This window comes from Pinus tabuliformis, chromosome 5_1, assembly GCF_031772625.1.
Source record: "Pinus tabuliformis cultivar Carrire ecotype Pingquan chromosome 5_1, CPIR1, whole genome shotgun sequence".
Lineage (NCBI taxonomy): Eukaryota > Viridiplantae > Streptophyta > Pinopsida > Pinales > Pinaceae > Pinus > Pinus tabuliformis.
Window position 1 is genome coordinate 137,145,814 of NC_142305.1, and position 12,359 is coordinate 137,158,172.

General features: G+C 31.7%; 1 protein-coding gene across 1 annotated transcript in view; it reads left to right on the forward strand.

The window, feature by feature from the left end:
- Nucleotides 1–12,359, forward strand: part of LOC149163805 (apyrase-like) — a 273,199-nt gene that overhangs the window by 50,924 nt on the left and 209,916 nt on the right. The window contains exon 5 of the mRNA XM_089431874.1: nt 10,904–11,106. Coding sequence (XP_089288000.1) covers nt 10,904–11,106 — 203 coding nt within the window. The remainder of the gene's footprint in view (nt 1–10,903; nt 11,107–12,359) is intronic.

A 12,359-nucleotide genomic window follows, 5' to 3' on the forward strand; every position in this document is an offset into this window, starting at 1 on the left:
TGGGACTAGTTATCCGGGTTGAGATTTATTGCGGCCGAAAGCCCTTTGTCCATATCTACTTCCTCACAGATATAGACACAAGAAAATAAACCTTCTTGTGGCTCGGCAAGATCAATATACTTGCCCAGGGCGTTTCTAATGCTTTTAAAAGTGGCGTCGTTCCAACAACGCAAAGGAAGGAAGGAGAGTTTAACCCGGAATGGAACTGTTGCAGGGACATAGCATTCTGGGTTAAAATCCAAACTCCATCGATCTAAATAGAGACCTTAGGCACCCATGAAATAAGGGTTGCTTCTAAAGATCAAGTGCTAGTCTTCCTTATTCTCGAAGAAGAAGGTGCAATACCCTCTCCTGCGAAAAAAAGAGGAAACTTGATCCTTTATCAATGGTTGCCAAGTTTTATTTATCCATTGCTTTAAGGAGCACAAGGAAGTCTAGATACCCATGAATTGGCCTACTAAACCTTGTTAAACAAGCTGAAGAGTCCTTGTTCTGGACTGAGAAGCATTGATCTCTACCTTGAACATATCCTCAAGCTTTTTGACAAAGCATGACTTCGTCTTCTGGAATTTTGGCCCATTGGAGGTCAGAGCATTGAAAGCGGCTATATCAAGCGTTGGTGGAGGGCGTAGGGAAACAAGGCCACCTGAGCTACTGGTCATTAGGATGCAAAAGACCTGCTAAGCGCTGCAAAAACTTTCATAGTATTTACAATTTGTTATCACCAACCTAGATCCATCTTAACTCCAGATCTACCCAATATTGAGAGGGATCAAATCTCTTTGCACTCTAAAGAGGTTTGCACCTCAAGAAATTTGATCCTTGTCGACACTTGATAGATCTGTAGTTAAGATGGATTTAGGCTAGTTTAATTATTAATTATAATTATTGATTTTATTTTTATTTTAATGTAATTTGACAAGTCAAAATGTTTTATTAATAATTATATTTTGTTTTATTTTATTTTATTTTTATGTAAATTGACCAACTCAAAATGTTTAACAAGACATTACAACATCAACCAACATAGATCCATTTGAACCCTAGATCTACCAGATCTACCAAGCGCTGAGAGGGATCGAAAAACCTTGCTAAGCACTGCAAAAACCCTCACAGTGTTTACAATTTGTTATCACCAACCGAGATCCATCTTAACTCCAAATCTACCCAACAATGAGAGGGATCAAATCTCTTTGCACTCTAAAGAGGTTTGCACCTCAAGAAATTTGATCCTTGTTGGCACTTGGTAGATCTCGAGTTAAGATGGATCTAGGCTATTTTAATTATTAATTATAATTATAATTATAATTGTTGATTTTATTTTTATTTTAATGTAATTTGACCAAGTCAAAATGTTTTATTAATAATTATATTTTGTTTTATTTTATTTTTATGTAAATTGACCAAATCAAAATGTTTAACAAGACATTACAACATCAACCAAGCTAGATCTATCTTAACTCCAGATCTACCAAGGGCGGAGAGGGATTGAATTTCTTTTCACATTTCAAGAGATTGATCCGTCTTGACACTTAGTAGATCCGCAATTAAGATGGATCTAGACTGGTTTAATTATTAGTTATAATTATAAATTACATTACAACATCTCTATCATACTGAATTTGAAAATACCTTTCATCGTAACAATTTTTTATTATAAATTATTGATATCTTAATTTTGTAAATTAAAGTAAAAAATAAAATTTAATTTTATATAAGTTTTTAACCCATCAAAATTTTATTTATTTTCACCCTTTAAATTTTAATAAAAAAAAATTATTATTACAAAATCTCCTACATCAATTTGATTACAGATTTAAAAACCGGAAACCACACTGCTTTCTTTTTTTTCTTTCTGTACTTCCCTTAGGCAGTAGATTGTAATTAGTTCAGAGTCAATTTCATTTAATTTAAGAAGTGGTTACACAAACCAGACTATCTTTTTTTTCTTTCAATATCTGCCTTCGGCCGTATATCGTAATTAGTTCATAATCAATTTCATTTAACTTCCAATTAGTTCTTTAAATTAAACAAAATTTACCTTATTTTTAGAATAGTATAAGAACTAAATTGAATATTTCAATAATTATAAAATTATTATTATTATTATTTTAAATTATTATAATTTTTTGATTGATTAAAAATAAAATATTTACGAAAAATTAAATATATATTAAAATAAAAAATATTAATTATTTTGCTCCATTTGCCATGTAAAGTATGACATGACCGTGTGAGAAGCCTTTAAATCATGTCCTCTTTCCCTCTGCTTCCGCATGACTGAGCCCTTGAGCTCTGGCTACCGATCCTATAAACTTCTGACACTATCGGCAGCACATCACCCTCACATTTATCTCTTGTCGGGAAGGGCACTCTTATTTCCAATCCTATAGCAATATAAATGCTATCTGACATGGGAGGGGAATAGCCATAGAGTGCCCTCTCCAGGCTTGCCCTCTCTCTCCACGTGCCGTCACTCAGAGGGCGATGGCTATTCCGCTCGCATGTCAGATAGCATTTATATTGCTATAGGGTTGGAAATAGCGTTCGCCGTCGGGAAGATCTGCTTTTTCTGATCCTTTGAACCATTGCAGTTAAATAATGGGATAAATTTATCAAAATAGTTGAAGAACGAGATTATTCAAGACAAGCAGGAATGCAAACAAAAACTTGAATAGGAATTCAGTTGCCTACAGAATGCGAAGGAGACAGGTGTAGGTGGGCTGCAAGGCTCACCTTCCACCCACCATGATCTTGATTGTAGCTTTGTTTTTTGTGGGAAGCTTGATCATCACATATTTTTTTTGTGTTACCGAGTTTTAAAAAACATACTATTGGTATTGGCCCTTGGGTCTTATTTGCTACAAAATTGAATAATTGGATATACTAGAAGAGGACTTGGGAAAAATGCATAATGCATTTTAGGTTCCCGTTACTCCTAAAGTTCAGGCATCTCAAGCAGGTCTTAGATATGTTGTTGCTATTGCCGCAAATACCTATATATGACCTTATATATCTGGGAAGGTGTCTTTTGTTGTAGATGGAGTTCGCACTAAATTGATGGAAGAGTAGCCCCTGTTAATTGTGTTCGCACAAATTGATAAATTGGCTGATAATATCGTTGCATATGACAATGTTGCTGCTGTAAAGGCTGGTCTTCCTGTTTGTGCACAAGGATTTGAGTTTGCGGAACATAGATTTGAGCCCCACACATCAATATCCTCATATGAAATAGAGGAATTTATCTAGGAATCAGAAAGCTGTTAATTATGCAGTTAGATAATTGTAAAAATGACGAGAAAGGCTAAACAATGACTGGTTCCAAATATTAGGATTGATTGTGGTTGGATTGATGGATGGTCGTGGCATTATTTGAATACATGTTTCCCGACTTCATACCATTGTGTCTCATTAGCTGTGTAGCCACGACTTCATACCATTGTATCTCATTAGCTGTGTAGCCATACAACGTTCTTATTGTTTGCTGTTGATTGCCGTTGCTCCCTCCATTGTCTTTCAAAGAGGGAAGTTTGATGATGATAGAGGTTGTTGATTATTGCTAGTCCCTAATTGAGTTTCCAGGAAGGGGGAAATTAGATGATGAATGATACTGTTGTCATTGCTGTCATTGCTTGTGTTTGATAAATGTGATGGTAACAATGTTCATACATTTTTATGAGTGTTAACAATGTTCATACATTTTTATGAGTGTTGTTGTATTGTGTTTGAGTTGCGTTAGCCATACTTACAGACCTTATTCTTGGTTTGGTGGTTCATGGTGTTGTTTTTGTTTTAAACCTACCAGTTCCTATTTTCTCTGAAGCATTTATGAGGAAGTTTTAGTGTTTGCTTTTCTTGTGCCTTTGCAACACCTTCTACTTTAAAGATCGATCAATTCAATTGAGATTTCTTGACTCTCATTTTCATGTATTTAGTACTTCTTGATTGGAATGGGCTTCTGTTCCGATCAAGTCAATTGAGATTTCTTGACTTTCATTTTCATGTATTTAGTACTTCCTGATTGGAATGGGCTTCTGTTCTTTTCTTGCCATTCATACATCATTATGAAATTTACAGTTTTAACTCCATAATTATTTAAACAATAACATCTTGAGTTTTTTCTTGTCCCTGGATTTTTTTTTCCACTTACTAAACTTTATACTTGAGTACCTTATTAAGCCTTATCGTCCAAACCTATTTTTTCTTTTTATATATACCCTACATTTCTTTTAAATAATACCGTTAGTGTTACTCTTTCCACAACACACTTTTCCAATAAACTAAAATTGTTATTTGTTCAATTATCATAACTTTTCCAATAAACTAAAATTGTTATTTGTTCAATTATCATAACGATTTCAACTATCTTTAACGAGCATTGAGTCTCCTCCATTATTATAAATGAAAAACTTTTTTATATATTTTACAACGTGATACAAACCTCTTTCAAAATTCGAATCCATTTACCATGATAATCTTTAGATTAATTTCAATAATCTACAAGTCAACAACACAAACAGTTTTCCAACCACTATAATTAAACCCGCCTAAAGTTTATCATTACCAAAAACCCTATGACACGCAATGTTGTCAGCATCAAAGAGTATATGCCATAGCTTTTAAAAAGTAAATTATTAATAAAATTAAAATTTAAAATAAATAATATTTATTTTTAATATATAATGAATTCAAAATTTTAACATATATATTTAAAATTTCTAAATTATATAATCTTAATAGCTGATGTTTATAACTATAGCAATTTTTCTGAGAAATACAAACCTACGATGCCATGTTTGCAGTAGGCTCATATCTTAACAATATTCGTATGCCCGTCTAATGAACTTTGTTTTCCAACGTTACGACAATGGTGATGTGGTTATTGATCTAATACTCCAACACGAGAGAAGGAAGCGTAATGAACTTTGTTTTCCAACGTCACGACAATGGTGATGTAGTTATTGATCTAATACTCCAACACTATTGAAGGAAGCGTAGGAAACTTATACGGTGGTTATATTTTGTTATAAAGGTAGGAAATTAATTATATTTTAGTTGCAAAATTAAGGATGGGATCGTTATTGTATGTTATGAACAAATGTAGGTTGATTTATTATTGTTATTTAAGGAAAATTATGTCTTTTAGAATTGCGGGTTAATGATTTGTAAGGGGTAGGTTTTCATTATTGCTAGATACTTCTGGTCTTAGGCCTTTTAACTTATTTCCTTACTTTAGAGGAAGACTAGAGAAAGACTAACTCTTAAGCATAAACAATTTTAGGGCATACTCCAAACCCAAATAAATTAAAAAATATTTTTAATTTAAATGATTTTTTTTGGATTATTTTTTGTTTACAATGAGATACAAATTTATTGGAACATTTTTTATTAAATTTTCCAAAATTTTAAAAAGATTTATTAAAATTATATTATAAAATTTATATAATTTTATAATTTTTTTTTAAAATACAAAATTTATTCATATATTTAAAAATATAATTGAACTGCAAAATTATAAATTAAGAGATTTCCAAAAATACCTGTCCATGAAAACTTATTCCTCTATTCGACTTTAAGCGTTATGGAGAGATAATTGATCACAGTTCTGATGAGGTGTCATTCATTCAATAAACATTCACTCATTCACTAGAATTACAGTCACTGCATACCAACTACGAAGGACCCATGACCAAAGCACTGAGGTCTGGGACTTCTGAGAAGAAAGGAGTGTTCATATTGGCAATTAATAATCAAATTTGAACTTTCTAAACGGTTTCAAATTATAATTTAGAAGTTGAACTCTTTCAACTTTTCTAACAGGTTCAAACCATATAGTTATGGAGTTAGAATTCAAGTTTGGTGCGAGAGAAATTTTCAAAAATATATAAAATTTGAGATTTCACTTATATGAGTATTTAAATAGAAAATTTTATATATGAATTTATTTTAATTAGAAAGTTTTATATTTAATATTAAAATTATAATTTAGTTTTATAAAATATAGTTTTATAAAAGATATTATAATAAATATAATTATATAAATTAAATGGCTGGTGAACATTTATAAACATTAATTTATAATAAAAATCCAAATACTTGTTTTATAATATATTTCGGATTAAAAAAATTAAAATTAACTAAATTATAATTTAATTATTAATATCAAAATACTTGTTTTATAATACATTTAAGATTAAAAAATAAAGTTAACTAAATTATTATTTAATTATTAATATCAAAATACTTGTTTTATAATACATTTAAGATTAAAAAATAAAGTTAATTAAATTATTATTTAATTATAGTTTTATTATTATTTTTATTAATTATAAAAATAATTAATGTATGACTTAAACATATATACATTTAAAAAAATAAATATGTAATTAGATTTTTAACTATGGAGACTCATCCCCACTTTATCATTGGATATTTTTAACTTGTAAATAAGTTTTGTTACAATATCATGGGCAAATAGCATGGTTTATCAATATCACAGGCCCATAAAACCATAAGTCATTTCATATGACACTTGTTCATATTATCTACTTTTTTTAATTAATCAATTTAATTAAAAAGGTAAAAATGACATAACTACTTTTGAGATAAATTGTAGCTTTGTAGCTACTACTAAGAATATTTTAAATATTTTGTCAAGATTAAATCTCTACCATCCACTTAATAATTATTGAAAGTTAAATTAATTATAATTCATGATGTAATTAGATTGAGAGACCGTCTATTTTGAAATAGGGCTTCAAAAATTTTAATTTAATTATCAATAATTATTAAATGGATGGGAGAGATTTAATTTTTATGGAATATTCTAGAATATTCTCAATAGTATTCACAAATCAAAGGTTGAGATTTATCTCAAAAGTAGTTATGCCACTCTTTAAATAAATTGGCAAATTAAAAAAATGTGATGAATGCCATATGAAGTCAATTATTGTAACAAAACCTATTTACAAGTTAAGAATTTCTATGGTAAAGTAGGGGCGAATCTTCATGGTTAAGAATCTTGTTACATGCCTTTTTAAATGTATATATGTTTAATTTATATATCAATATATTTTTTTAAAGTTCACTTTCTATTATCAATTATACGCATATCTACATCATATATAGAAGAAAAATGCCTCACAGTGCCTTGGTGTGCCAGTTTGGAAACCAATGCCTTGATGTGCTAGTTTGGAAACCAGATCAAGGGCAATATTTGAGGGTCCAACATATGATTGTCAAAATCCGCAAGATATACATGATATGTCTAATAAAACTAAGCCAAATTTGGGCAACTGGGCCTTATAAATTGGGATTAAATATGGCAAAACATACAAGCCCTTAAGTTGTAGTAAGACCAAAAAATTGAACATCATTTGCAATAGAAACAACAAAGCTCATATGCTTAATTCCCTTGAGCTAGAGGAGTAGGATTGGCTAGGGGAGGTGGATCACGGTCATGTAGAAAGATGCCTTCGATGCATTGTAAGCTCCCATCCATAATATGATAAAGCAAATGTAATTGCTCCATCTAGAGGAGGAGTTCATCATGACTCTTATTGCGTTCAAACAATACTTTTCCCAACTGCTCATTGAGATGCCAATAGAGATCAATAGTGAGCAAATATTAATTGTAGTCTCCTCTCTCCATGCCCAGATCAGGGATATAGTTGGATATGGACTCCAAAACCTTAGAATGAGAAACATCTTCACATTCATCGACTATTTCTTATTCAATGTCCTCGATTTCTTATTGCACCACCTGGGGAGTCTGTGTTCTGTACCTTTTTGATGCAACATGCACTCTGGCTTGGGCTTGAGCATTGCTGAGGCTAGCACGACCTCTAACATCCCGTCTAGAGCATGCTCTTTGATGTGGCATGACCAATAGATGGAGATCACAACAAGATAAAAAGCGAGGCAGAGTAAGACACTCTGGGAGGAGAAGGTGAGAATGACTGTAGAAAATGGAATGGATGGCAAGAGGGTGAAGGGGCTTCCTTTGCAAGAGGATGCAGGAAGAGCGTAGTGCAAGAGGAGAGAATGCTCCATTGAACCCGAATTACATAAATTCCGTGCACAAAACGAAAAGAGATAAATAGTACAAAGGAGAATTACTTGAAAAACAATTTTGGTTAATTGAGAGAGTTGATTCCTTGAACACTCGACGAATTACTAGAGATGTACCAGTCACAACTCCTTTCCTTGTCGGATTTTGCGATAGCAAAATGAAGGTAGGCTATAAGAGAAAGTAGCAAGTCTCGGACTTAAATTGAAATCTCTAGAGAGGAAAAGAGTGGGAGAGAGCAAGTGTGAACCAAAGACGAAGAAATGATAGGAAGTAAGTAACCAGGCTAGGAGGGCTTGATACTAACACGGACTTAGCATTACCAAATTGGTAGGTGAGAGCTTGATAATCCAGGAAGTTGTTAAACCACATATGATGCAGACTGCAACATATAATCACAAAGGAATAAATCATTCCCTTATTTAGCACATAACTAGCCGGATTAACCTTGAGATGTGTGACGCCTTGAATGGCAGCCTCCAAATCGCAGTATAAATTTATCGTGACTTCAATGCAAGGTGAAACACATTTGTGCAACTCTGCCATTGGGTGCCTCCATAACAACAATCGACGATGTGGAGCGGGCTTTGCCATTGAGTGCCTCTGTAACAACAATCGACGATGTGGAGCGGGCTTTGCCATTGAGTGCCTCTGTAACAATAATCGACGATGTAGAGTCATCCAACGCTTGAGCATGAGGTAGGCGTGTGGAGGCCAATTGTCCTCCTGTGTTGTCACCTCTCTTCCTTTCTCGAATATCTCCCGGCTTGACAATGTGACTCTCTTGGTTGGACACCCCCATCAAGGAATATATCAATTCTTTTTATAATAATAATAAGAATTATAAATTTATAATTTAGTTAATTTTTATGAATTATTTTAATCTTGGTAATGTGAGATGTAATATGAAGTGTTTTGATGCTTATCAATGTTTACTAGCGATTTAATTTATATGACTACGCTATATAAATTAAATAAGTTTTTTCCTCTCTATGAAGATGAAACATAACATATTCAAACTTCACATCTATTTTTGATGCGAAGGAGTGCTAGAATTTCAATATTTCCTCAATCTCCTCTTCTTTGTGAGGTCGACAATTTCCAAAGAAACCTCTAGTTAGTTGCTTAATTCAGTGGTGATATAACTTGAGTTGAATAAACTAGTGCAGCCATATAAAATAAATAGGTGGTAAACGTAAATAGGCATCAATCCATAATAAACATCCTAACACTTACTACATCATACATCTCACATTGCCAAAATTTAAAAAAATCATAAAATCATAAAAACTGACAAAATTATAATTTTATTTTAAATTATTATTATTAATAATAAATAATAAAAATAATTAATATATAAGTTAAAAAATATACACATTTTAAAAAACATGGAAGAAGATTGTTGGTATTGAAGAGGCCAGTGTTATTGCTAAGGTTTCGCATTTTCATCATCGAAAATTCAGGGAAGCGCTTGAGATTGAAAAGAGACCAAGCAATCTCAATAGAGAGGATGGTTGGAAAGTCAGTAGGTGTTGGGTCGCTGCCCTCTCCTCCTAGTCGTTTTTTCGTCCTCCCTTTTCTTTTTTTTTAATTATTATTTTTATTATTTTATTTTATTTTTATTTTTATTTATTTAATTTTTATTTATTATTTTTTTTTAAGTTTTATTTTATTTTATTTTTATTTATTTATTTTAATATTTAATATTTATTATTTTTATTTCATTTTTATTTTTATTATTTTTATTTTATGTTTTTATTCCGTGATCTTCTTTTTATATTGGTACCCCTCTTTTCAATTATTTTAATAATATTTTTAAATAAAATTTATTACTTATTCATTTATTATAAGGTTATTTATTTAACTAATTTTTCTTTTAAATTATTATTTTATAATTTTTAATAATTAATTTTTAAACCGAATATTAATTTATTTATTTTATTCTAATTAATCTAATATAATAATTTTGACCCTGATCTTAGAGTCATACTCGCCGTTAGGCTAGGTAGCTGTTGGAGGCTCCACTCAGACTATTTAACATGATGAGCTAGATCTGTTTCTTCAACTTGTCCTGACGATGAACCACACTAGTTGGTTCGAAACGCGTCGACAAATGATATTCCATGTGATTTTCGCTGAAGAATTTTTCTCTAACTTGATATGGATCACAGAACCCTGAACTCTATTATGGAAAAAGATTATTAACTATGGACATTTGCTCCCACTTTATCATGGAAATTTTTAATATGTAAATAGATATAGTTACAATATCATCAGCCAATATCATGGATTACCAATACCATATCCTCAAAAAACCATAATTTACTTCATATAATACTTATTTATATGACATTTTTCTATTAATCAATTTAATTAAAAACATAAATAATTTGGAAATAAATATCTATAAACTATAATAAACTACTATTTTTTTTTTTAATTTATATATATTGACATTTTTCTATTAATCAATTTCATTAAAAAAAATAAAAAAGACATAATTATTTGAGTGAGCTATTTCTTCTCATATATTTAGTTATTATCCTTAATTTAAATTTTTTCATGGGTTACCGTATAAACACTTTGTTGAATGAAAACTCGATTCTTTATAGCTGTGTGTTTTTTTGGGTATCAATGACATATAAAACTTCAAACATCGAAGTGTTGTTATTTCGATATAATAGATATCTGAAATTTATTAATTGTATCTGAATTTATTTTTGTTCTGAAGGGAATTTTTAGGTTAATAATGGTTGATTTTATGTGTCATTTGTATGTCATATTTACTTGCAACCTTGATTGGCAGTGATGAAGTGGTGTTTTTTTTGTGTGTAGATTACTGCAAATTATCTTCTATCAAACTTGGGTAAGAGTTATCGAAATACAGTTGGGATTGTCGATCTTGGAGGTGCATCTGTACAAATGGCCTATGCAATCTCAGAGGAGCAATCCAGAAAAGTACCAAAACCAAATGGAGATGACACATATATTTCAGAAATCAATCTATATGGAACAAAATATCACTTATATGTTTACAGGTAATTTTATTTTAGCTAATATTTTACAAATAATTTTATTTTAATAAATATTTTTTTAATTTTAAATATTTTATATTTTATATCTAAATGATTTTTATGAATAATTAAAATATATTTATTTTATTTTATTTAAAATATATGCATCTTATATTTTTTTTATGCCATATATAATGATGTATTAAACGATCACACATCAAATTGGAAGATCTATAACTAGAAAATGCACACTAGTATCTCTTCCTTTTAAGAAAAAGCAAAAGGGCTAGATTCTTCAAGGAGTAGTCTACCCAAGCGGAGGAATGGCCCGGTTTCCTTTGCCGCTCGGAAAAACCTCCGGCTCCGGCCGCCGGCAATTCCTCAGCCTAGCTCCGCCACCCTCCGCGAGCTCCGCCATCCTCCGCATTTAATGACGACGTCTCTCCGCATTTAATGACAACGTCTGACGGGAGTTCCGCCATTCACACCTCAATTCGAATTTGGGAATTAACCGCTCGCTGCATTCGACCCGACACTCCCCTGCAGGTCACCAGAATAAGCGAAAACCGAAACCGTCCAGCGTTAAGAAGAATCTCCGAGTTGAATGATGACAAACTGTAAGGGAGGTTGCCAAGCCCGCAGTGAAACCATGGCTCCATGGGAACCTTAATCATCATGAAGGGCGAGGTAACATTACCAACCTGCAATGACATTTCCCAAAACCGCCAAGGAAACTGGAAGGAGGAATGAAACGAACTACACGAATGAGTTCGAAGAGGGAAAAGTAACCCACCAGTTTGCAAACGGAAGAAGGGAACGTCGGACTGCAAGGAAAGGCAAACCAGGGGTCACATATTGACATGCTTCAGTTCGGGATACTGTATGATGCATAGATCAGTTTTCATTAGTGTTCCAAATGCTCAAGAAACAACGTTTAACATCATAGTTTTTCAAGGTTACTATCTAATCAAAACAAGGTGTCAACTTGTCATGAATAGGCTTAGAAACTGCACTGAAACAATCAATAAAAAGATGAATTCTTCAGACTTGTTTCCTGAGGAAACCCTAGGCCAAGCAAACTACAGAATTAGAGTTTGATTTCATTTTGTTACAGGTCTGATTACAGTTGAAGGAGTGAGGTCCTAGTCTTCTTAAAAAAAAAGGTGTTTATATTAAAAAGTTTTCAAGTATTTTGTTTCTGAGCTGAAACCAGGCTGTCTTGAATGGAATGTCCTGGAGCTCTGTCTCTCTGGGCGGGCTATATATAAATGTATTTG